The 27651-nt window shown below is 29.6% G+C and overlaps 1 protein-coding gene across 1 annotated transcript in view; it reads left to right on the top strand.

The window, feature by feature from the left end:
* The window catches only part of LOC142324525 (Kv channel-interacting protein 4-like), a 720250-nt gene that overhangs the window by 640158 nt on the left and 52441 nt on the right, over positions 1-27651 (top strand). The window contains exons 3-4 of the mRNA XM_075365357.1: positions 15516-15640; positions 23193-23262. Coding sequence (XP_075221472.1) covers positions 15516-15640; positions 23193-23262 — 195 coding nt within the window. The remainder of the gene's footprint in view (positions 1-15515; positions 15641-23192; positions 23263-27651) is intronic.

Below are 27651 nucleotides of genomic sequence, written 5' to 3'. Positions count from 1 at the left end.
TACTCTTAGAAATGAATAAAAAGAAAGAGAGACACGAGTCTTAACAGCTGGTAATTATTTTTTAAGAAAAAATTTCTCAAAAATATATGTTAAAAATATTCTAAGAAAAATTAATAGAAAGTACAATTATTTAATATCTAAAATGATGGAAAGATTAGATATAAATATACAACGTTTTGTAATATACATGAATTTATTTTGTAAGTGTTTTTTTAGTTTATTCAAGAGTATATTTTTATGATTGGTGTAGCCTTAGTAAATTTCCGCTGGTCTTATCATTGATTTTAAGAGTAGACGTTAACTGAATTATCGTAAAATTTACGAATTAAATTGAGAATTAGTTGGAAAATATTTTTTCACCATTATTTTAATACTTTAAATAATTTTCTTTTGATTAGTTTTTTCAAACGAGGAATTTTAGAAATTAGAAATGATTTGTTTTCTGATTTCGCAAGCTGTTTTATTAATTAAAATATAACAATTCAGCCACCTTAACATTCTTTTGTTGCTAAATTTAATGACCATTCTGTGAATGAGTATAGGAGTAACAACGCTTTATTATACTATCTTTATAATGTGAAATGTTAAACAAAAATAGTATTTGTGGTTTATTTCAGTTAAAATATTTGTTATAAAGTTATTATTTATTATTTTCACGCGAAGATCAACTTTTATATATATATATTTAAAATATTGATTTTTATAATATATTCTGATAGTTAAAAGAGTTTAATTAAAGGAGGTTATACAGAATTGTGTATTTAGAGAGTGGTGTCTGTGATGGTTGATATAGTCTGCTAGTGACTGTTTAGGTGGGGTTTTGTGGTTTTAACTTGTGAGGGTGGTGACATTTAAAATGACAGATTTGTTGTCTGGTTCCCTCATTAGCGACGTAACCGGGTAGGGTTGATTTGCACCTTTAATACCTTTAGCGACCACCCCGTTCTTAATCCCTTATTACATTAACTGTCACGTGCAGTACTTATTAACACATACATAAAATGTTCCTAATCATCCACCATTTTTCTATTAACTAACTTTTTCTGCTATCGTTTTAAACAAATTCACCTCAATTTATCTCGTACTTGACAAAAAGTAAAAATATGTGATAAACTGCTTCAAAATTGCAAATGAGTTTTATTTAATATACAGTCTGCTCGTAAATTATACACCACTTCAATTTTTTGCTCTGTTTATTCCTTTTTTCCGTTTATTTTTAAGGATCTGCACTTCATATGTAAAATATTACGTTTTGATTTCATTACAGTTGATTTACGTAATTAAAATTTTTAGTTTGTTTTTTCTGTATAAAAGATTACTCACGTTCACTCGCCTCACACCTGCTTATGAATTTTCCTACTTTTAACACTTGTGACGATGCATAAAACAGTTGAATATATTTAAACACCGATGATATTTATAATTTCATATTTCTCATTTTATAACTGTATTAAATATGTTATTATAAAAAAACTTAAACTAAATGTCATAAATCGATCTTGTATGTACTTCATTATCATATTAATATAAATAAATGATCTTACATAAGAGCTTTTTGGTGCAGAATTTTAACCATTTATCATTAGATAGTGAATTTATATCGTTAAAAAAAAAAATGTGATATTTTCCTGTCATTGGTTATTTATTCTTATATAATAAAAAAATAATGAGATGAAAGTTTAAAAAAATTCTAAAAACTTTCTGTTCCCCATCCCCAAAATCACTTCCCAATAAATTTTATTGATTTTTCTACGTTTACAATGTTAAATGGAAGAAACTAAAAAAAATTCCACTGAAAAAATTTACAACTAGTAAAGGGTTATCTTAAAAAATGATGTTTTAAAACTTTTATCGGCTTCCCTCCTTCAGTATTGCCCCAAAATATTTTTTTTGACCATTTTGTACTATTGATATGCTTAAGAAGGTATTAAAAAATCGGTTAAAAATATGGAATAAATAAAAAAAATATTTTTATTTTCTGTTTTCGATATTTTCTTTTTCGATTTTTGGTGAAGGGAAGAATTTAGGGCAAATATTTTTTTAAATAGTAAGTACTCATGCACTGAGCTTAACATAAAGTGGGGTTATGTTTGCAAAATATTGAGAAAATTGACCCTAATGAAACTACTATCTACCCTATTCCCTGGAAATATTGACCCCCAAACTTTTACCAACTAATTACCCTATATGGATCCGTGCCAAATTTCATAAACATCCATTTATCCAGTCAAAAGTTATTAAATTTCAACACGCCAACACGTGTACATACATACGAACATTATCACTTTTGTTTTGCTTTTTGGGATTTTTGGGTCATGAAACGTCGGGAAATGACAAAAAAAACATTTTTGATTGATTACCATACTTTCCTTTCTGCAGCACAGCTGTAGAGCTATGATGTCAGGACAGTAAAATATATACAAAAATAGAAAAATTATAAGAATATTTAACAAGCGAATAGGCAGTTTCTTAAACTCGTTCAGTTATTTATTTCTTTAAATATTGTTGATTATTATAAATTATTCTTCTTGAAAAAATAATTTTCCAGGGCTGTTTTTTTTTTTTTTTTGTTTTAAAAGAGCGGGCATCAACAACTATAGTCATTAGCTCGGTAGAAACTGGTAGCATATGAAAAATTGGTTGTATCTGATCGGTCTCCCGTTAAAGCCCAACAGTGCTAGGAACCAGGGGGGGTGGTGTGGCGACCGGAACGTCTCTAGGCGGGTGTCTTCCCCTACGGGATTGGGATGCATCTGATCGGTATTGCATCCCGGTCAGATGCAGTACCTGACCGGGATTCGAATCTAGGATCTCCGCACGAAATGGCGAGACGCTATCTACTCAGCCACAGATGTCGTCAGATGGTACGTATTTATTATTTTGGTAGTGTAGAAGCCAATAGCTGTACAATTTAAAACAATGATTATATTTCGTGCTGTTAAAATTATTTTTATTCTAGATTATTTTAATTGGAATAAAGTCAGTTAGTTTTTTCGTTTTATAACAAGATTATAAAATTGTTTAAGATAAGGGTGATCAATTTGTAGGTAGTTTAATTTTTATTTTTTTTACGTGTTATGTAGATGATAGATATCACAATAATGATTTCAAAGCTATTGTATTTAATAGATTCCTTATAATCCCATCTATTTATTATACTTTTGAATTTTTCCCTATTGATACTGAATGATCCTTTCTTATAACTTTTATTTACTGTTGGCTATATATAAGCTAACCCGTATTGTAGGTAATATATTAGCTTGGATGGATCTGTTTGAATTACAATGCAATGTTTTCTTGTTCTAGGCTCTGCGGGTTTGTAATAGCCTTGAGGGATGTTCGGTGTAATTGTTATATATTGGTACACGTTCTGTTTTGATCATTCAATTCAATTGTGTTGCTTGTTTAACAGACAAAAGTAATTAAGTTTCTCTGGAAACTATCTCAATGCTGATTCATCTACCTTTATATCGATATGATTCCTTATATTGTAATCGATATCGATAGCCTTACCTGTTAGCTACAATATATATGATTATTATTGTATTTACTTGGAATGCAATAACTATACCGTATTTTATGAAGTAACATTATACTGTCGTATATAATAGAACGAATAAAACTTAATTTATAAAATTAGGTTTCACAAATGGATCAGATGAGATTTTTATTTCTTTTGATGTTGCTGCTTTATATCTCACCACTCCTTTCGATGAAAAATGGAGATTGTGAGTGATTGATCGATATCCAATCCGTTTGGTTCATATAAAATAGAGAATTATTTGAAATTAACAAATTTTTTGTGTAAAACAAAATACTTTTATGATTTTCTGGAAAAACTGATAGAATAGCAGTTTTGATTGTAACTTCTCTGTTTGTTTTTCTAAGAAATTTTTCCATTCTATTCGGTAATTAAACAAAAAATTAATTAAGCTAAAAAATATGTTCTGTATTTCCCACGAGTTTAGTTGTAAAATATGAATGATTTTTTACTTTTTTTGGCAGTTGTTATCGTGTTGAAAATATTTTTATAAAAAAATTAAACTTAATACAAAATTTAAAAATGGATATATTTTAGATTTAAAATTCTATTCAAAAAATAATAAAATCATTATTGATATTTAAGAAAAGATTTGTGTACTTACTATTCGATATATTACCATCATTGTTGTAAACATAAGATGGCAGCTTTCAACTCGACAGTTACTGAGCGAAACGGGTGCCAGTTAGCCTCAATCCTTGTTGAAGAGATATGAATTTTATTAACGATACATCCGAATTCTTTTACTAGAAAAACCATAAAGAAAATAGTAATTGTATCAAAGCAACTTTATTTCAGAAATACAGAACCAGGATTGAAGAAAGCATGGGAAAATTACATTCCGCTATCCTTATAACAACTACACGAAGTAAAAATTACAATTCTAAGTTACCGTAGCTACGTCTAGGAAATTTTCCTCTACCCTCGGAAACGCTAAAAATGAAAAGAAATTGCATTTTAAAATTATTTGTAAGATAATAATTCCAGTTTAGAATGTGAGATGAAAACTAGAATGAACGCCATTTGGCTCATTGTAAATATAAAAGATTAGAGAAAGGATCGTAACCTGTTGAGTTACGCCCGACTTTTCTGGTTCGAAGCTGATTACAAAGTATGTTTACAGAAACGAAAATTTTAAACGATGTATATTACAGTTATTGGCAAATTTAGTTTTATCAGTCATAATGCTGAAATTTTATTGCTGAATAACTATAGGCGGATCAATATCTAATAGCCTTTTAGAATTTTAAATCTTAGAAATAGTTTCTGCCGTAAAATACTTAAAACGGCTCTAAATAACATTTAGAAGGAGTGGATATTTCTTCGATCGGTTTGGTGTCATATTATCTCTATTATTCTTGAGATAAATTTCTATTTTATGCAACCCTATACAAAGAGCCGTGTAATAGGTTGTGGTGGGTAGCACGAATTACAGTGGTTCAGATGTTTTTAAGTTAAATTTATCTTTTTGTTGGAAGTGAATAAAAATAAATCAATTGTTGCAATTTGCATTTATTCTAAAAAGTGTTAAAGATATTCGTTTTACAGTGTTTTGAAACGCTGTTCAGTTACTCATTTTTAATTAATTTATCATTTAATTAAATTTAACTTAAAATAGCAGGATGGTTTTTTAAAATATATAATTCTTCGTAGTCGTTCCAAGTGAATTGGTATTAAGTCTGTCATCAGAAAAGGTGAACATTAACGATTTTATGATCTGTAACGTTCCCTTAACTACTTTATTGTAATTAACGTTTTTTTTAGGATCTTAGGGACCTAAATCCGGTAAATGATCCTAACTTTTAAGTCTGTGAAAGTCAAGGTTTTAAGTTATTTAAAAAAGTAAACTCTATTCTTCACCTGCTATTTTCATGTCTTTTAGGTAGATTTCATAAGAAAGCTACCTATTATAATGGGCACCATGATTCGACTTCCGGAAAATTTCAACATCTTCGCGTTTCACATCCTCCAGACCCCAAAATCACAGTCAGCTCAAAAGTTTATATATACATTTATTTTATTTTTATTTTTTTTTGTCTTCAGTAATTTGACTGGTTTGATGCAGCTCTCCAAGATGCCCTATCTAGTGCTAGTCGTTTCATTTCGGTATACCCCTTACATCCTACATCCCTATCAATTTGTTTTGCATATTCCAAACGTTGCCTGCCTGCACATTTTTTTCGTTTTACCTGTCCCTCCAATATTAAAGCGACTATTCCAGGATGCCTTAATATGTGGCCTATAGGTCTGTCTCTTCTTTTAACTATATTTTTCCAAATGCTTCTTTCTTCATCTATTTGCCGCAACACCTCTTCATTTGTCACTTTATCCATCCATCTGATTTTTAACATTCTCCTATAGCACCACATTTCAAAAGCTTCTAATCTTTTCTTCTCAGGTACTTCAATCGTCAAGTTTCACTTCCATTTAAAGCAACGTTGCCAACATATACTTTGAAAAATCTTTTCCTGACGTTTAAGTTAATTTTTGATGTAAACAAATTATATATCTGACTGAAGGCTCGTTTCGCCTGTGCTATTCGGCATTTTATATCGCTCCCGCTTCGTCCATCTTTAGTAATCCTACTTCCCAAATAACAAAATTCTTCTACCTCCGTAATCTTTTCTCTTCCTATTTTTACATTCAGTGGTCCATCTTTGCTATTTCTACTACATTTCATTACTTTCGTTTTGTTCTTGTTTATTTTCATGCGGTATTTCTTGCGAAGGACTTCATCCATGCCGTTCATTGTTCTTTCTAAATCCTTTTTACTCTCGGCTAGAATTACTATATCAGCAAATCGTAGAAGCATCTTTATCTTTTCATTTTGTACTGTTATTACGGATCTAAATTGTTCTTTTACATCATTAACTGCTAGTTCTATATAAAGATTAAAGAGTAAGGGTCATAGGGAACATCCTTGTCGGAGTCCCTTTCTTATTACGGCTTTTTCTTATGTTCTTCAATTATTACTGTTGCTGTTTGGTTCCTGTAAATGTTAGCAATCGTTCTTCTATCTCTGTATCTGAACCCTAATTTTTTTAAAATGCCGAACATTTTATTATCGAATGCCTTTTCTAAGTTTACAAATGCCAAGTATGTTGGTTTGTTTTTCTTTAATGTTCCTTCTACTATTAATCTGAGCCCTAAAATTGCTTCCCTTATCCCTATACTTTTCCTGAAATCAAATTGGTCTTCTCCTTACACTTCTTCCACTCTCCTCTCAATTATATTTATATATATAACTGTACATTTCTGTACATTTATATATGTGTATATATATATATATATATATATTTCACTTTCTTGTGGACATGACAACTGCCGTAATTTTGCGCCAATCACGTTCAAATTGTTCCTTAAAAATAACTTGTACAAAATCTCGTTCGAGTTCGTTAACGACCAAAATCGGACCATGGAAGTGGAAATGAGGGAGGCTTTTTCGAAAAAAACAAAATATCCCTATAACTTTCCTATTAAGTAAAATATCGAATTCTTTTAAAGTTCGTACTATTCTTCGGATAAGGGACGAAAACTTATCTAAGTAAGATTTTTTGATATCACCAACCATTGGCCCAGGGAGTGGAAAAAATGGGGTTTGAAGACAAAAAAATCATACCTCCTTAATAGGCACAGTATGGAATCTATAATTAATATTAATTAAGCGTTTATTTCACCGTTTTTTGTTTTAAAGGAAAATAAATTAATTGGAAACAAATTAAGTTTTATATACTTATTTATGAAAGAAGCGGAATTACTTTTAAAGTTTTGTTATGGTCCAGTAAAAAACCATGTTATAATTTTGAAATGCTATACATTTGTAAACAATCCTATTTACCTACGCTAATTACTTTAGCTGCTTGTCCATGGTAATGCATTAGTTGATTGCTTTATAGATAAGCACTTCCATCCGAAATTGTTTATAAATAAATATAATGGTTGTTAAATTAAGGTAAAATGTACTAGGGCGAGAATACGTTGTAGAAATGCTTTTTAGCCTAAAATTAAGAATTTTCTCTTGATTACGTTCTTTTATTTTTTATTTTTTACTTTATAGTTGTATTTTAATAAGATTCTGCCCGATGAAGAATCACAATTGAATTCTCATTATTTTTCCCCTAGGGACTTTTCATATAACTACTTTCTACATTACTAACATAATTAATTTTTTTTTTTTTTATTAAAAAAATACCTGATTCTTATCAGAATCAGTTTTTGTAATAATTAGAACGCTTGCTTCATTTTATGAAATTCAATTCTTAGTAAATTTTTGGAATTTTTATTTATTTTATGAATCATTATAATAAATAACCTCCTATCAGTTTTAAAATCTCCGTTAAAATTTATCATAGGCTCTTGCATTCTCGTCATCAAATACTTCTATTTATTAGATAATTGTAATTAAAGGGAATCTAAAATTACACAACATAAATTTTTACTGCATTTATTAATTTTTTTCTGTGTGTATATTTTTAAAAATAAAAATTCAGTCTTGACAATTTATTTTTTTATTAAAGTTTTCAGAAGGTTGGAAAATCATGTTTCATATTTCTTGTGGATCTTGTATTTTATACGTGTTTGCCTTTTTGATGATAAAACTATTTCACAATATTTTTAATATGTATCAGTATCAAAATCCTTAAAGGAAAATATTTGTTTTGTTTATAACGCGGATTATTTTTTATTTTTTCTTGTTTAATGCTTTCGTAGAGATCTCTGCTTTATTAGAGTGTATCAAATTATTTATGCTAGGTTAAAACATCCTATATTAGAAAATTAAAATATAATAAAGTATGTAGCCCATCTTATTTTGCTGCTGTTACAGGGTGGCAGAAACTAGAACAATAGTTCTATTTGTAATATCAACAGCAATGATATTATAGTTGGTGTTATAATATAATATATTTTTAAATTTGAATTTAAAAATTTATATTAAATCTACGTACTACTCTAATCCGTAATCCAATTATCTTTAAACTTTGTTCATTAATTATATTTTTACGTTGTTTTTTTGTTATATGTATTTTCTTATATATACTCGTATTTTCTTAAGAGTTGGATTTAAAATTTTATTTATGTTATTTATATTGGAAAATGTATATTTATGCGATCACCATAATTGGATTTCTGTTTTATATTTATATATTTGTAAATACTTGCGGTTAAAGTGTATTTTGTTTTTATTTCTATCTTTCTGTCTTTTTTATAGAAAAATTGAATTGAAATATTTATAATTTTGCTCTCTGCATTCAATTTATAAACTCCTGCATTATTATAATTGTTATAATTAGACTTGTTATTTAATTATTGTATCTAGTCTTTTATTGTTTGTTTTAATTGCAGTTCTATTATTTATTAAATGCTTTCTGAGTTATACGAGTTTGTATCTAATGAAATATAATAATTATTTTGTGTATTTTTTAAAATTTTTAAATTTATATATTCTATTATTACGTTTAATTAATTTATTCAAGTCCTTTATACTATAATAATTTTCTATTTCTATAATATATCTAGTTAAATTAAATCTTTTATTTAACTCAATATTATATTCCATTTAGTTTTTATTAGAATGGCTTAATTATCCCATCAACAGTATGTTGTTAATTTTTATTGGTGTGGTTGTATTAAACAGTATTAACAATAACAACTGTCAGTACAGTTAATAAATTTCTTCAAAAACGCTAAACTTAGAGGTAAAAAAGAAATAATAAAGCTTAAGTGGAAGATTTAGTTTTTTTTATAAATAATTGTATTCTGCTCCTAGAACGCAATTTGCTACAAAATGTAATCCTCCCATATATGCACACTTATAAAACAAAATGTCCTAACTAACTTATAATCGGTGACCAGCATAAACTACTGAAGATAAACTGATTAAAATCTGTATATAAGTTCTTACGGTGTAAGTGCACGCTAGGAAAGGATTATTTGAAGTTCCGAGTTTAAAAGTTTAAAACGGGGTAAGATTAAATTTTACAATTTTTCGGTAATAAATGAAGATATCAAATTGATTTTTGTTGTGTCTAATCTTCATGTGAATATCATAAAAAGATATTTCTGGATTTTTCGAAATTCTACCTTGAAAGAGTTGAAGAAAGGTATAAAAATTATTTATTACTTTTTATTTTTATGTTATTATTATTTTATTAATATTTACTTATTTAATTACTTTATTTTATTATTTTTAATTTTAATTTTTACTTATTTTTTTATAAAATTATTTTTAATGTAATATATTTTATTTTTATTTTACATTTGAAATTTATATCGTGAGTCATACATCACTGACTACGATATTATACAAATACATTAAATATAAGTAACTTGTATGTAATGTTTGGAATTTTCAGACAATTTACTATTAAATTATTCAATAAGAATTTATCTATACAATTTCGTTACATTTTTTAAAATTCTTTTAGACCTTATTGCTCTGTGATACTAACTTTTGCATTTACATGTATAAAATTTTACTTTCCCGGTGAATACAGCTAGAATAGTTAAAAGGGAAAGTAAGGTTATCTAGAGAAATATGAGGTATTGAGGTGTTTGCAAATATTACTTTTTAGAGTGGCAACTAGTTCATCTAGATAAAAAAAATCATATGTTCCTACTACGTATGTTTGCACTGCTTTTGCCCTTATAACTCAGGATTGATCAAACAGATTTCTTCAAATTCCGCTCAAATATTCCTATATGTGGTGCGTTGATCATGTTAATTTTTTTTGGAAATTCATTTAGGAGGTGGGAATTCGTTAAGGGGGATATCTCGAGAAAAAAAATTTCGATTTTCTTCAGTGGCATTTTATAAAAAAATTATTTAAATCTGTTTACAGATTTAATCATTTAATTTAAATTAATTACGTATTTAGAGTTATGTATTTAGAGTTATGTATTTACAGTTTTGCAGTTAGGCATTTTACTCATGCTTTCTATATTTTTTCAAATAATGTACCTATTTTTTTATTTATCTGTCCATTCTTTGAATCATCCTGTGTCAAAGCCCGCCTTTGATTCTAGTGAGCCACTCTCACTATTGCCACCTGAGATTAAAAACACTCTTAGGTGATCTTCCAGGATTTCTCTCTCTCCTAAGTAGTTGATTTCCTTTTACGTTAGATGGAGGACCAATCTTTCTTGTTAAGGAAGGCTCGTACCGGATGAGAGCTCCGGAGAAGCCATTGTCAACGTACATACGTTAAATAGTCGGGAGTGCTCTTTTTTTCTCTTAAGGGTTAGAGACGGTTTTTCTGGAGAACCTTCTGCTGTTGGAAGTTTTTCTCAATCTCTTATTTTTCTTTCTTACTTGATTTTTTTTTTCTTGAATATAGCATGCTTGTCAATTGTGTTCTGTCTTTTTCGACACGGTAAATGTTTTAGTCCTTTGTTCCATACATGCAGAACTTGTGACAATCTGAATGAAAAATTTCTTACCGTTTAGCAGTTTTCTTTATAATAAAATACCTAATTTTTCTGCACAGTCTTTTTCCACTGAATTGCAACTTTCATATTAAAAACCTATCAATTTCTTGATCTCATAGAATGGTGTACGCCACAACTGTCGCGTACAGACTGATTACTGCATCTCCTTTTATAAACCTAATAATCTTACTTATTTTAACGTCAATTATATTATGACATTAATAAACGTTGATTGACGTTAGTCAACGAACGTTTATTAATGTCATTTGACATTAGTCAAATTGACTAATTTTGACTAAGATTGACCTATTTTATTGACTTTTGAATAGTCAACGCCAGTATTATTTTAGCTTCATATAAAGTTATGCGTTTTATTTTTAAACGCGTAAGTTTAATTAAACGTGTTTTTTTTTCTTTTAACTCTTTTAACTCTTTTTTCTTGTTTTTTGTTTTTCTTTTTTTTAACTGAAAATCTTGCAATGTGCATTTAATTTCGTACAGTAATTAAAAATTATATTCGCATTTATTTTTTAGTTATCTTTATAATTACAACTTTAAAATGCACTATTCTAGTTCACATATAATACTTATAACAGTTTTAATAAGTTAACATTTTTAGAGTTTTATTCTTAAATTAATAGAGTGTTATTGTATAAATAAATATAACAATTACCGAATTATTATAAAATATTTATTTCAGTTGATATTTATCTCATTTGTAATAAATTTTACTTGAAATTATCTGTGTTTTTTACATTGATACGCTCCTTGTATTTACAATCATTTATTTCTGATTCAACTTATGTTCTTGATAACAACCATCAACCTGGAAAATAATTTAATTTTAATTAAAAGTACGTTGTAAATTCAACACGATCTGTCTGATCATAGACTATTGTATCTTTTTTTCTCACTTTTTTATTTTGATCTTTTATTTCATTCTTTTGAAATGATTGTTGAAAGGGTCACTGTTCAGCTTCGTGTTGATGTTTTATTTTACTAAATCGGCTTACTTGTCTTCCTTCAATGGTTTTAGTCGATATTCTTCTTTTACTGGAAAATCACAATGCAAGATAGAGTGGATGAAGTAGGAGACCAAACGTTAAAAATGATAGGGTGAACTCTCTTGAGATGTTATCCTGTTTTTCTATAATACTTACTATTTTTTTCTCTTGAACAGTTTTAACGGTACCACCTATTGTCCAGTCTTAATCTTCATTGTTCACTTTTAATCATAATAAAATTAAATCTTTCTGCACAGTTGAAAAACTATCAAAACTCGTAATCGTAATCAAGTTTATTTACTTTTTTTTTAATTCTCATAAAGTGGAAATGTGATATTTTTACTTCTTTGTATTGTGATCGTGAAACATCTCGGTTTTCATATTTCAACGGAAATATCCATTCTGATCATCCCTAAATCCATTTTGATTAGTTTCGGCGTGACGTCTGTACGTACGTATGTGTGTATGTGCGTATGTATCTCAAATAACTCAAAAACGATCAGCCGTAGAATGTTGAAATTTTGTATTTAGCACTGTTGTAACATCTAGTTGTGTTCCTCCTTTTTTGATTGCAATCGAAATTAAAATTAAAATTTTAATTAATGAAATATTTGTAATTATTTACTATCTAGCGGCGCGATTCGTAAAGGTACACTAAAAAAAAAAAAAAAAAATGAATAAAATGACGTATTCGAGTCCCGCGGTTCATCAAGAAAAAAAAAGTAGTCTAATACGAGGTATTTTTTGAAAGCATTCTTTATTACAAATCTAATTGAACTGAAATATGAAATATAATGTTTTCACGCTTATTTTATTTTTTCCAATTTTCATTTCCCTATTACGTTAGGTCATGTTTAGAACTGTTAACGTAGTTCGTTGACTTCGTCGCCTCTTAACGACGAAGTTCTAACAAACTCCGTGATAAGCTAGTTAAAGTTGTTTTTTTATATTTTGGAATATTTCTCCTTTTATAAAATATAACGGAAACTCTGCGTTATTCATATGATATTGTAGAACGCATCAAAATTATTTTATTTTGTTAAGGCTCGTAAATGGAGTTTTTAACTTTTTAAATGTAAGTTGAATAATATAATATATAACATGACTGTTTCATTGATCTATTTATTTAACTTTGAATAGTTAAATATTGCTTTAGGCATGAACCGAAATTACTTATAGGTGTTGTCGGTTAAGTAAAATTTAATCTTGTACCTTATGTAGTTTACCAGGTTTGTTCGATAGCCTTTGTTCTGTTAGGCAATGTGTTGTAGAGCTTTGATTTTAAGCAAAGTTTCATTGTCCAGGCACATCTGAAATACGTATCGTATTTAACGACATGGATGAGGACAGTATACAATTATCGTGTAAGTTATACGATATAGTTTATTAAATTTTATGCATCATGAGATAGAAACAACTCAACACGCAATTTTTTGATTTGTTAGGCCTACAGAGTGATTTTTTAGTCCTGTTACCCAATTTTAAATGTAATTAAGAAAGGGAATTTAGGTGGAATAAAAAAACGTATTTGTTACTTACAAAAAATATTTAATAAAAAGCTATTTTATTAAATAATATGCTCAAAATGCCCATCCCTTGCGGTTATATATGCACGGACTTTTTTCAGCATATTAGCAGAAACCTTTTTAAGAGTTGCATTGGAAATATTCCTGATTAAGTCTGTAATATTGCCTTAAGTTCATCAATATTGTGAGGATTGTTTTTGAAGACCTCGGACTTAATATAGCCTCACAAAAAGTAGTCAGGAGTTCTGAGGTCTGGGGACCTTGGAGGCCATAAACCCTTGCTTATTATTCGATCATCAAAGAACTCTTGCAGAAAATCCATGGTTTCTCGAGACGTGTGGCATGTAGCGCCGTCTTGCTGAAACCAGCAATACCGTTCTTGAGGTTCCAGGCGGGACACAAATTTGCGCACAATATTCCTGTATACTTCACCATTTACTGTCTGTTCGAAGAATATGGGTCCGACTATACGATGACGAGATATCGTACACCACACACCAATTTTTTCAGGATGCAAAGATTTGTCTTGTAAAGCGTTAGGATTTTCAACCGCCCAAATTCGACAGTTTTGACTGTTCACATAACCATCTAGATGGATCCAAGCTTCACCGCTAAAGAACACTGTGTTTAAAAATTCGATTCCGTTATCGTTTACGAGATACCTAAACCAACAGCAATATTGCAATCGCTTGTTTAAATCTGGAGGCTGAAGCTCTTGGACTAATCGTACGCAATAGGGATACAATTTCAATTTTTTAGCAGCTTTCTGTTTATAATATTTATGCTAATTCATTTCGACTGATGTCTATCGCTGTTATATTACAGGTTATTTAGTATTTGTTTAAATTTCGAATCCACATTAGAAAAAAGTACTGAAGCTCGAAAATTAACATCTCAAGTTTTCTCAATCATTAAAGATTTATGATCAGTGTGAATTCCACTGTTTTTTCAGTGAGTTCAAGCTAATTTCCTGTGTTATTATACATCTGTCATATTCACATGCTGTTATTATTTTTGACTTTTAAATCAAGCCTAAAATATCTAAATTATTAAGCTTTAATCAAAAACTTTGATTTCTTTTTCTTGAATTTTCACCTTCATTTATTTAATGCTTTTTTTAATTTTTATCAAATCCTTTTTCTGAAAAACTTATATCCATGGATCCGTAGGCTATAAATATTGTAAACTTCTTCCTTTGTAAAGACACCGCTTACAAGTTCTCTTTAAAGATTTTTCAATTTCTCGTTATTCAGCTTTTTTCCTTTTTTCTTATAACTTCTCTTTTACTGGTTGAAATTGTTCTTTAAGTTTTATCTTCTAAAATTATTTTCCAATAATGTCTTTTTAAAATGTCTGCAACCTATATAAACCGCTGGGGGGTAAAGTTTAGAGTTTTCTGTATTCTAAACTTATCTAATGCCAGCAACATCTTTTTTTATTTTACTAAGAATCTTTCAAATATTTTATTTAAATTCTTTTTAATATTTTTATAATTATTTTCTTTCTTATTTTTTCTTCTGATTAACTTTAAATTTTACAGGTAAACTATTTAAATTCTTTTTCATATTTCTTATAGAAAGTAATCGAGTTTTTTTAATCGTTTTATTTATTATTGATCGTGTGACGTATTTTAAATAAAATTTATTTAAGTTGTATAAAACTTTGATATAACTTTATCATGGATTAATATGAGATTTAAAACTTGCAGCTGATTCGTTATAAATTCTCCAGGCCCTATCTGAAAATTAACCCCAAGTAGTAATCGAGAACGCTACCGCTTTTGTCAGCAAGGAGATATAATTTTTTTTTAATGTTCTGCTATTGTATTTAAATCTAATATTTTCGATTTTGTAATTTTTTCTAGAATTTTAAATAAAATTATTTATTAAGTTTTCTTTAAAAAAACTTTTCATATCCATCTCTTTCCCGTAATACTTATACTGTGTCTAGCTTTCGTATGTAAATAAATAATATATAACTATACCCTTTCATTTTTCTTTCTTTTTTGTGTGTTAACAGAAGAGGAGTTGGATCAGTTCAACATCCATGTGGCTAGGTATAGGCCAGAAGAGTTGACTAAATTAACAAAAACCACAAAATTTACAAAAAAGGAGATTCAACTAATATACAGAGGATTCAAACAGGTATTTACAATTTTATAATAATTTTATCAAACATGGTCCTGTGGTATGATTATATAATTAATAATTAAAAACCCACTTACCAACAATTCTTTTATATATGCGTTCAAGCGCTTTCAGAATAAAATTCCATCATCAGGAACTAAAAAAGCTTTTTAAATTTTTTATTTTTTTTGTTATCTTATTAAAACTAAAACTCTTTTGTCAGGTAAATTTGTTTATGCTACGTAATATAACAGTTTACATGACAAAGCAGTTTTAGTTTTAATAATCATAACATAAAAAAATTTTTTTAGTTCCTGATGATGGAATTTTACTCTGAAAGCGCTTGAACGCATATATAAAAGAGTTGTTAGTAAGTGGGTTTTTAATTATTAATTATTTAAAATTTTTGTTTATCTAAGTTTTTAATGTAAAAAATATATATTGTAATATAAATATTAGATAACTTTATAAATTACTTTCAGTGATTTAAATTGAATACATCCGGTCACTAGTACAATATTTTCTTAATTATTTGCCAATTTCATTAAATATTAAGTATAGTAAAATAATATACCACATAATTTAGTAATGTACTAGTGATCACAATAGAGACTGCTCAGCTGCAATAAAAGAATGGAATGTTCATACATCACACACCAACATTAATCATAAGTTTTCAGTTACGTATATTTCGTTTCATTGTTTAATTAAAAATGAATAATGCATTTCAGATAAACGTAAACAGAAACCTAAAGCTAAACTGACATAATGTCAGTTTCGCTTGAATAATTCAAGCGATCTTGCACCGCTACCGTTTAACGTAAGATTTATGGGGTTATTTTTCTACAGTGACTTAAGCATAGGTGATCAAAAATCGAGTAATTATGCCATTAATATAAAGATACTGTGTTCTTTACTACCACCGATATTCCTTCAATCTTTTTTAAGTCATTATCCCGTAATTCCTAGTTTTCTAGATAATACATTATCTGGCTTCAAACGTTATGGTACTTATGAGCAAGTTATACAGTATATACGGTTGGAAAAAAGATAATTCGTGAAATAAATTAAAGGACCTAATGGAAATCAAACTTCTAACTCGAAGCAGGGAGATGCTTACCGTAGGATAACGGAATGGAACTCAAGGGTGTCGGGGTGTCTTGTTTATTGCAGAGCCTGGAAATCAGTCCCTTGCTGCTTGGTCTTTCTATTTATCTGGTATATAATTCTTTTAATGACGATTACAGATCTATTTTTATTCTAGTTTAAAGATGGACGGAGTTTGGGATTGCGAGGGTACTGTTCAAGTCATACCCGGGTAACCTACCGTACCCGGTTTACTTTCTTTTTCCTGTTTAGCCTCCGGTAATTACCGTTCAGGCATTACTTCGGAGGATGATATGTATAAGTATAAATGACGTACAGTCTCAGTTCGACCATTCCTGAGATGTGTAGTTAATTGAAACCCAACCATCAAAGGACACCGGTATCCACGATCTATTATTCAAATCCGTGTAAAAATAACTGACTCTACTAGGACTTGAACGCTGGAACTCTTGACTTCCAAATCATCTGATTTGGGAAGACGCGTTCACCACTAGACCAACCCGGTTGGTTGTACCCGGCTTACTGCCCATAACGGTAGTTTTACTACATGAATATTGTTTTTCCGCACAATCCTAAGTCATGAATGCTTTTAAAAAGCCTTCTCAGCCCGTAACAAAATTCATACCAGAGATTCATGGAAACGGCTGAGAGAACAGGAATAAATCCTGTACTGGCGCCAACGGGATTTAAATTGATACCTGGCACAGAAACAAAACAGGAAATTCATTAGTTCTCCATAGTTATTTTAGTACTCCATAGTTATTTTAGTAATGTTCCTCATAATTTTATCCGTAGAACTGCAGAATTATAAATTAACGAGTATTAGTTACATTGTATGTCCGCAGATAATACCCGGCGCTATAACACATGAAATCATTTAAATCACATTCAAAATTTGTCGAAATTTTGAATATTTTTCTACTATTCTATATTGTTTCTAGTCGCTTAAGTATGCCTACCGGCATACCTAATTGCAATGTTATTCTCAAATCCTTCACCTATAAACAAGTCAAATTATCACGACAGACTATCCTTACTATCCCTACATAACCTACACGAAGTCTCTTCAACAATATTTATTTTCTATAACTAGTGATGAATTTCCCGTGGCCTATGAACATCTGGGTCATCCCAGATGTTGACAGGCCACGGAGTTATAGTTCAACATCAACGAATCCCCTGTAGTTAAATCTTTAAAAAATAGATGAAACGAGTCGATACCTGCAAAAAGAATGTCGTTCCATCTTTTCTGTCATGTCTGTCATAATCCTTCTTTTACAGCCCTAGCGATTACAATTCGTACTTACCTGCTGGTTTTCCATCTTGAATCCGCTTACGTAAGTAAGCCTCTTGATCAACCGATGGTACGTTCTAAAAAAATACTTAGCGCATCATCAGACATTACGGTAAAACATAAAAACCGATTTTAACATTAGTCGTTCTTCACGAAGTAAAATCCTAATATAATTAATAAAATGAATGCACCGTAAAGAGTTTCTGAAGGCAAAATACAGTAGGTGAGGAATAAATGATATCAGTCTTCATTCCTTATCTAGAGCTAAAGCTTAACTTTCCTAATTCAGCATCCATTTGTGAACCATCTATAAAGGAGTTTAACTGGTCTCTGTTATTGTCCATACCTTAGGTACTGATTATAAGATTTCATTAAGTGATGTCTTGACCTGATCAAAACATCTCTTAAGGACATATAATATTTATGATATTATTGTCAGTTTATACAATAGTCATTAGTCATTTACAATATTCCATATTTAAAATTGCATAAATTTCACTTTCCTATGAGAACCACCCCTTCAATATGCAGCGAAGTAACTCTTCAATTATTTTACCATTATATATTTCTCATCAAACCTCTATTAACTTCCTCATCTTTGAAATAACAGTGAAAGTCGCTTTATTTTATGACTACGTTATCCAAAAATAATATCTCAGTAAATTTGTTGTATGAAAATATTCTCCCTCTTCTGCTTATTTTGAAATACATTATAAATAATTTCCATTGGAATTGTTCTGATTAGTCTTTTGTGTAATTACATTGCATTGTCTCCTCCTTCCTGATGCGACATTTTTTTTACTCACGACTGAACCGCTCATTTAAATTAACTAATCCTACTTCCAACTATTTGAATGGCATCTACGAGCCGTTGTACAAGATGTAATCGCTCTACCTCTGACGTAGCTCTTGTAGATTCTGCGTTTACCACGGAACCTGACGCCGGAGTCCGGATGATCTACACATACATTTTTTTCTATTATCCTTACTACCGATACGAAGAGACAGTACTACTATTTTAGTACTGGGTGCGTAAAAAAAAAGAACTGTTGGTAAAGAATGAAACGTTTTGCTCTGACAATTTTTAATTTTGTTGACGGTTTAAATTATTACAAATATTTCAGTTATAAATCCCAATAACTATATCGCACATAAGTCTGGAAGTTATTTATTAATTTTTTTAAACAAATTAACTGCTGATGAATGTAAAATCAAAAATTAAACATTTTATTTTATTAAAACAAAATATACATTGATGTATATTTGTTATATATAAATGTATAATTGATGTATGAAAGAAAAAATAAATATCATACTGTGTACAATAATGTGATTTATTTTCCAGTAAGTTCAAAATTTCAGAAAAAAATTTATTGTTTTATTTATTTATTTTTTCACAGTTATCTGTATTGTCTATGTAACATGTCTTGTCACTGTAATTACATAGGTAAGCTTATACCAAACCTATACAAAAATCTATAATTAATTATTGTGTAATTAACCTAACTTAATATGCATATTTTCAAACAAAATTAACTTACTTTAATTCTACATGCCATTTTTCACAGAAAAAAGATAATTGTTTGAAATAGGTAATTATTTTTAATTATTTTCTTAATGCTTTTTCTCAAAATTTCTGAGGGAAAAAATGTCTTTTCAGGTAAGATTTTTAATTATAGCACATTGTAATTAAAAGTAAAAGTTTTTCAGCAGTTTCAACTAATTAGTTATTTTTTGGCCAAACAAAAAACAAATGGAGAATCTGATATAGATAAAAAATAATTACTTATTAGAAAGACACCTAAAAATAAAAAAATAAAAACAGTAACGTTTTACTTAAAAAACGTAAAAATAAAAAAATATATAATTTTACATCTGACATTCGCCAGTATAATTAGTTACGGATACCGAATTGAAATGATTATGACGTTTGGAAGACAATGTTGTAGCTCTTTCCAGGCAATTCTGTGAACAATTCTGATAAGTTTGATCGGTAGAAATTTAGTAATATAATTCTTCTTTCTTATAATTGCACCAAAATTATCTCTTCTATGCTAGGTCCAGTTTTAAAATAATATGTATCAATTTTTATTAATCGTTTCTAAGGTTGCAGGCGACTAAAGTAGTATATGGGCGGGGAGGTCTTATTATTCCAGCAGATTGCCTGGATGTAAGGAAAAGGTAGTAGAGAACTTTCGCTTGTATATTTAAGTATAATTTTTAATATTAACGATTTGATTTCTAATTTCAAACATCTATCAATCTAAAAAAAAGGTGATTAAAAGAACATTTCGTTTAGTGCAGTATTAATTGATTATTTTTGTTTAAAATATAAAACTATGCACATTTTTGAGAGTGAAATATTTTAAAATTTGAATTGTGATATACATGATTTACCGTTTTTAAAAAGTTATTTTTTTTAAAAATCGATTATTTCGCACGTGAGATAAAAGTTCTTAAAGTTTTATCTGTATTTGAGTTATCTTTCGTATTATGTTAAACTTCTTCAGAGTAGAAAAATAGTTCTTTAGATTTTCTAAACTACATAAACGTGGACGAAAGCTCTCTTACACAGGCTTTAATTATTTTTTAACTTTTTTCTTTTTTATAAATTTCTTTTTAAAATCTTTAGTTTTTTCAACATTTTTGTTTTTAAAAATATTTATTAGAGCACTATAAATTTTACGTGATAGGTTTTTTGTTTTAAAATCGTAATTAAAAAATGAAATATGTTTGTTATAAATTTATAATTTTTTTTATTTATTTTTGTTATTATTATTAAAATAACAAATTTTAAACAAAATCTTTTGTAATTCATCAATTCATCATATTCCGGTACACCAATTTTTTTTTGTAATTTAAAATAGAACAGATATCGGTGGACAGCATTATACTTTGATAGGTCTGCACGAAAAAAAGTTTCAAGAAAGATAAAAAAATTAGTGATGATTGATAAGTTGTGTTGTAGAATTTTAATATGCAAATTAATTTCTAGATTTTTTTTAAGTTGAGGTTGTTTCTTCACATAAAGATAATACAAAGTGTATCAAAAAGAATGACCCGATTTCAAACAGATATATTTCATAATTAAAATCTGATACAATTTGGAGAAAAATTACCTACTATTCAAAATTGTTTAAAATTTCACTTAATAAGTTAGAAAAGTTTTATAAAAAAATAAAAGTTTACTAACAACAGTTTACTAGCAACAGATAAAAGTTTTATCTGTTGCACGGATAACATCAAGATGGTAGCTGAATTCTTCCGCAAGGCGTTGTAGACATTCTTCTGTTATAGAAATTACTGTTTCGATCCTGGTTTTTAACTCATCCAAATCAGCAGGTAATAGTGGAACATAGACACTTTGTTTCACATATCCCCAGAAGAAAAAGTCACAAAGTGTAATGTCTGGGGATCTAGGGGTTCAAGAGTGTAATCTCATGTCTTAGGCTCTCATTCGCCCTCCTATCCAGCGTTGAGGCTGTGTTTCATTTAGAAACCGACGAACATCGTCGGTTTGAAACAATCATCAATGCTGGCGGGGGGCTCAATCTTGTGTAAAATCGATTCTTCAGAATCTTAATTTAGTTGTGGAAAAAGCCAGTCATTCAGCATCTAAAGATAAAAATTTCCTAATTCTGTATTTCCTTCAAAAATAAAAGACCATAAATTTTTGTAAACGAAACCGCCCGGAAAACATTAATTTTCGGTGAATCTCGCTCCTGCTTCATAATCTCATATGGATTCTCAAGTCCTCCCATATGCGAACTTTGTGACTTAAAACTTTACCGCTTAAATGAAATGTTGCTTCATCATAAAAAATTAACCGCTGTAAGAACCTATCATCTTCCATAACAATTAAGAGCATATCCTAGAAATATTTTCATTTTCTTTTCTCGTTTTCACAAAGAGGTTTTTTTTTGTTTAACCTCCGGAATCACCGTTAGGTATTGCTTCGGAGGAGGAGATAAATGATTTGTAGCGTGTGTGAAAATGCTATGCCTGACCGGGATTCGAACCCGGGACCACCCCTTACGCCGAGACGCTACCACTCGCGCCACGGTGGCCGGCTCACGAAGAGCTTGTACTAGTTTTAATCGATACGGCTTGAAATGCAAGCCTCGTCTTAGAACACACCAAACAGTCGTACGAGGGATTGCAAGATCTCGGCTAGCGCGACGAGTGGACTTTTTGGACTTCGCTGAAAAGCTTCTTGAATTCGTTGTACATTTTCTCGAAAGTGCGTGGTCGCCTTGAATTCTTCACCTTGCATAAATACCCCGATTCTTCAAATCGTTTTTACCTGCAATGAATGTTCTTAGCCGATAGTGGATCACTCCTGAAACGCACGTTGAACTATTATTACGGACTCTTGTCTTGTTAAATTATAGATCACAAAACCCCTTCTGTTTTGTGACAACATGCATAGATGCAGTGTTGTTTCCGACTGAGATTATCATACGTTTGAGCGCTAGCACTGGAATCTAGCGAAACTCGTAAGACTCACACTTTCAAAGCAAAATTCATTCACTGACCATGCGTGATTGCACAGGTGTACGGTTTTTAAATCGGATCATTATTTTTGTTATACGCTATGTTTAATATGACAATGATTTTGCAAGAAAGTATGAAATACAATACTTAATTTAATAATAAATTTAATTGAATATTTCTAGAAATAATTGTTTAATTGCTTTTATTTTATAATTTAATAAATTTTCGTAATTCTTGCAAATAACCTTTGCATTGTATTCTCACAATGAATACAATTTTCTGAATTATTCTGATTTATATTTATTTTAGAATGAAAGTTCAAAACGTGTTATAAGTATTTTTAAAACTGATAAAAGTATGTGTTAAACTTTACAACATTTTTATAATAGACCTTTTTATATATGGTTTTCATATTTTCTTTTCTCTTTTGTTGCATGTGTATATTTTTCTGTTTTTTTGATGAAATATTAAGTTCTTTCTTTCTTTATTGTATTTCTTTTCGCACAAAACTACATTCTGTAAAGGTTATTTATTATATATACATTTTTTTTTTAGAGAAGTAACGTTGACAGACAAGATATTTTTTTTAGATTTATTTTGCGTGAAGAAAATAGATTTATAAAGCAGTATTTCTTACTTTATCTTTTATTTTTGTATTTTTTTTTTTACTTCTAGGAATGCCCGACAGGGATGGTGGATGAAGATTCTTTCAAACATATTTTTTCTCAGTTCTTCCCACAAGGAGGTAAGGTTCTGCTCTCAATTTTACTTGTTCATTTTTTATTTCTTTTTAATATAAAAAAAATCATGTAATTCTCTCTTAGGTAAGAAAGAATACAAAGAAAAAAGTTAAATTTAAATGTAAGACTGTAGGGTCTTGCATCCATTCATTTCAGTTTTATATAATTTTTTTTTTTAGATTTATTAATGGATCTGTCAAATCTTAATTAGCGACGGGAATAAAATTAAAACTTACTTGAGTTAAATTTAAACTTTATCTCTGTCCTTCTATATCTTAAAGTTTAAGTTAAAATTAGTATTTACTTATTACGTCAACATTTATACTTTACGTCAAAATTATAATGAATAATATTTCTCTTAACCTAGTAAAACAGTTTATAAATATTTCTTCAATTTTTTTTTATTATAAAATTGAGTTTTTTCAATGTGTTCAAAAAACCAAACATCCTGAAACAATGATTTGGAATTGTATAATAGAGTAAAAATGATTTACGTAAGTTTTTCTCCATGAAGTAGTGTCAAACAATTTTGACGAAAAAGGTTAAGATGTATATTAAATACGAGTATTACACACACGAGTTTAAAATGGTGCGATTAATCTTTAAAACATAAATAATGTCCATTTTAAGAAATTTAAAACACATTAATTTAGTTCCTTCTCTTATCCTCAGAAGTTTGATTCAGTGTGTTGTATACTATTGGTGGCATATTATTATATACAATCCTATTTTAATTGCTTCTGTAAATAAAATTTTGTTAAAGAAAAAATGTAGTATTTCAAATTTTGTTATATAAAAACTCACACTAAATATCTTTAAATTCGTAACAAAAATAAAATGTAGAATATAATTTTCTTTGTAAATTTATAATATACGAGGATTATTATTATTTTTGGTCCGATAGATCACGAAATTAAAATCACAGTGAAAATAAAAAGTTTTTTATTTGTAACAAGTACTTACATAGTTACGCTATTTCTCTACATAGTCGCCACTCCGATTTAGACATTTTTTGTAGCGTGGTACCAACTTTTCAATACCCTCGCCATAGAACGGAGCTGCCTGTGATTTCAGCCATGTTTCTACGCTGGTCTGCAACTCGATATCTGTGCCAAAATGTTGTCCTCCTAGCCAGCGTTTCATGTGATCAAAGAGGTGAAAATCGGATGGAGCCAAGTCCGGGCTGTATGGTGGGTGATAAAACACTTCCCAACGAAAACGCTGCAGGAGCTTCTTTGTTACAGCTGCAGTGTGCGGCCGACGATTGTCATGGAGAGAGACTATGCCTGCTGACAACATTCCTCTCCGCTTATTCTTATTCACCCACCATACAGCCCGGAATTGGCTCCATCCGATTTTCATCTCTTTGATCACATGAAACGCTGGCTAGGCTGAAAACACAGGCGGCTCCGTTCTATGCCGAGGGTATTGGAAAGTTAGTAACATGCTACGACAAATGTCTAAATCGGAGTGGCCACTATGTAGAGAAATAGCGTAACTATGTAAGTACTTGTTACAAATAAAAAATTTTTTATTTTCACTGTGGTTTCAATTTCATGACCGATAGGACCTTGAAAAAAATAACCCTCGTATTAAAGCCTCTCTGAGAAAAGTTAAAATGAGTTTCCACTAAAACAAAATGTAAACAATAAATAATAAAAGTACCGACCACACGGTTTAACAATAAAGCGTAATTTAAAACAGAATATTAAAAAGATAGGTATTGTATACTTATGTAAAAACATTATCCGTATGCTACTAAATTTAGGTTTATTTTTGTCAACTATAGTTACTTTCCTGGCATCACATCTCTCTAGAGCTATGCTGCAAGAATGAAAGTATCATAATCAGTCAAAAAATGGGGTATGGGTTTTTTTGCATTTCTCGAAGTTTTATAACCCATGAACCGCAAAAAACAAAAAAGGGAGATAATGTTCTACGTACTTACGTTTGTATGCGTGTTGGCGTGACTGAAACTTAAATACTTTTGACTGGATAAACCGATTTTGATGAACTTTTGTACAGAGACTCGTGTATATGGGGGATTTTTTTTTGGTAAAATTTTGAGATAAATATCTCCAGACTGGAGGCGGAGGGGTTAAGGTCAATTTTGTCAAATTTTTTTCGACATAACCCCACTTAATATTAAGCTCAGTACACGCTTACATGCTTATCTTATAATTAAAAAAAAAGTTTGTCCCCAAATTATCATCCTCTTCCAAAAAAATGAATAAACGCTATCTTTTTATTTATTGCTTATTTTTTAACCGATTTTTTTGTCTTCCTAGACGTGGCAGTATTTCAAGCGGCCCAAAAAAATAATTTAGGGACAATATTGGGTTGGGGAAGCCGGTCAATCTTAAAAATTGAGATTTTTTTAAATTTCATAAACGTTTTTGGGGTATTTAAACTTTTTATATTATTAAAAGTTTAATTAATAAACTTTTAGTAATAATATTACATTACAATAATAATTCACTCCCCACTCCGAAAAAGAAATCTTAGGAAACTTTTTTTCATGTATAAATTGTTTTTTCACTATACAAGTATAAATAACCAATTTCAGGAATGTATTACAACTATTTATTCATCTTTTAATAATATTGATAAAAAATATTAAGATTTTAGTGACCAGTGAAAACTGACGTATGTATCGTGTACATGTATCTTTTAGACGTCTATACTTTAGAAAGTGCATATTTGGCTTGCATAAAACTTTGTATTTTTCATTATTACGAAAAAAATAGATTTCTTTTGAGTTTATATACGAATTACTTGTTCGAAGTAAAAAAATGTTAATCCTAATACATATAATTTATTTAACTTAATTGACAATAACTTGGAATTACTGAGAAGTATTTTCCTATTATACTGAATAGTTTATACGTGGATCCCCCGAAGAAATTCTGTACTCGTCCTATTTATTTATCTCACGTACTTACGATAATTGTATTTACGTGTGTGCGTGTATACTGACGTGTGTGCGTGTATACTGGTATATTCATTAGTGCCTTCTGGGTCGTCAGAAAGCTCTGAAAATTAGCTAGTTTATTAAATTAACAGCAAGCAGGAAGTGTCTATCGCCATTAAGATGCGGTAGTTCGGTGAGGTCTGGGTACGTGTAGCCGGTTAAGTTTATCGGGCATACTGCCAATGTTACTGGTATCGGTCAAATAGAAACAGAAAGTCGGGCCATAGTCTGCTCAGTAGACGTTAATTAAACGGTTAAGAATCTCCTAGGGAGTTACTAATAATACGACGACAACCGAGCGAATTTCATTGGTAAATACTGGCCATGTGGGAAGGGGTTCGGTTTTGCCACCGACTTGAATAAAGTTGAGTGAACGCCAGAAGGCTTGTGGAACTACCCCCCGTTGTAGTTAAGCTTGTGTGATCTACCGAGGGAAATTAAAGGGAAGAGGGACGAATTTGCATGTTGCATAATTGCTGAATTACTGTGCCTTTTGCCGTTTTTAATGAACAAATACGCTATTTCGTGGTAAAATGCGTTATTAAATAAAATAACTTTTATTTAATATTTTATGCCGAAGTATAAATAATTTATTTATTATTATTTTAAATAACAATTCTTAATTTTTATCTATATTTTACAGTTGAAAACCCGATGAAATTTTCTTAATATTTTTATCTCTAAAATATAAACTTTTGTAAAAAGCCTTCATCTAAATAATTTATAAACATTTCTTTAAAATAGCTTCTTGTTTAGTTATTTCTAAACATTCATTAAAACAATCGAAAAGACTTAATTGTGATTGGTAAAAGTTAAACAGTCAAATTATTAAACAAATTAATAATTACGTACTTAGTTATAACGGATTTCACTCTCTGTTATTCTCTGAAAGAAAGGATTTCATACCATAGTATTATCCGTACCTGAATAAAGGAGCTATAAATTGTATTCATGCAACTTTCCTTGTAACTGTCATTACCTTTTGCTTAAAACTGACTTTAAAAGATGAAGAGAGATACTCATTTCGATCCGTATGTATAGCGCATACGTGGAAATAAAAGCTTGCTTGCGCGAGGCAGACAGTCGCTTTGTAGGGCATTATAATACACTTTTCTCGTATTTTGAGAAAATTGATCCCCAAACCCCCCTCACCGACCAAATTATTTACCCCAAAATTTTACCAAAACTTGCTTTTCCATATATACGAGTCTTTGTACAAAATTTCATCAAAATTGGTTTGTCCAGTCAAAATTATTAAACTTCAATTACGCCAACACACGTACGTACTTACGTACGAACATTTCTTCCCTTTTTTATTTTTTGTGATCTTTGGATCGAGAAATGCAAAAAACCTCATACCATATTTTTTGATTGATTACCATACTTTCCTTCTTGCAGCATAGCTCTAAAGAGCCATGATGCT

The sequence above is a fragment of the Lycorma delicatula genome, chromosome 5 (genome assembly GCF_047948215.1).
Source record: "Lycorma delicatula isolate Av1 chromosome 5, ASM4794821v1, whole genome shotgun sequence".
In the NCBI taxonomy this organism is placed as follows: Eukaryota; Metazoa; Arthropoda; class Insecta; order Hemiptera; family Fulgoridae; genus Lycorma; species Lycorma delicatula.
Note: the sequence above shows the minus strand (reverse complement) of the source record. Positions and strands in the feature narration are given on the sequence as shown.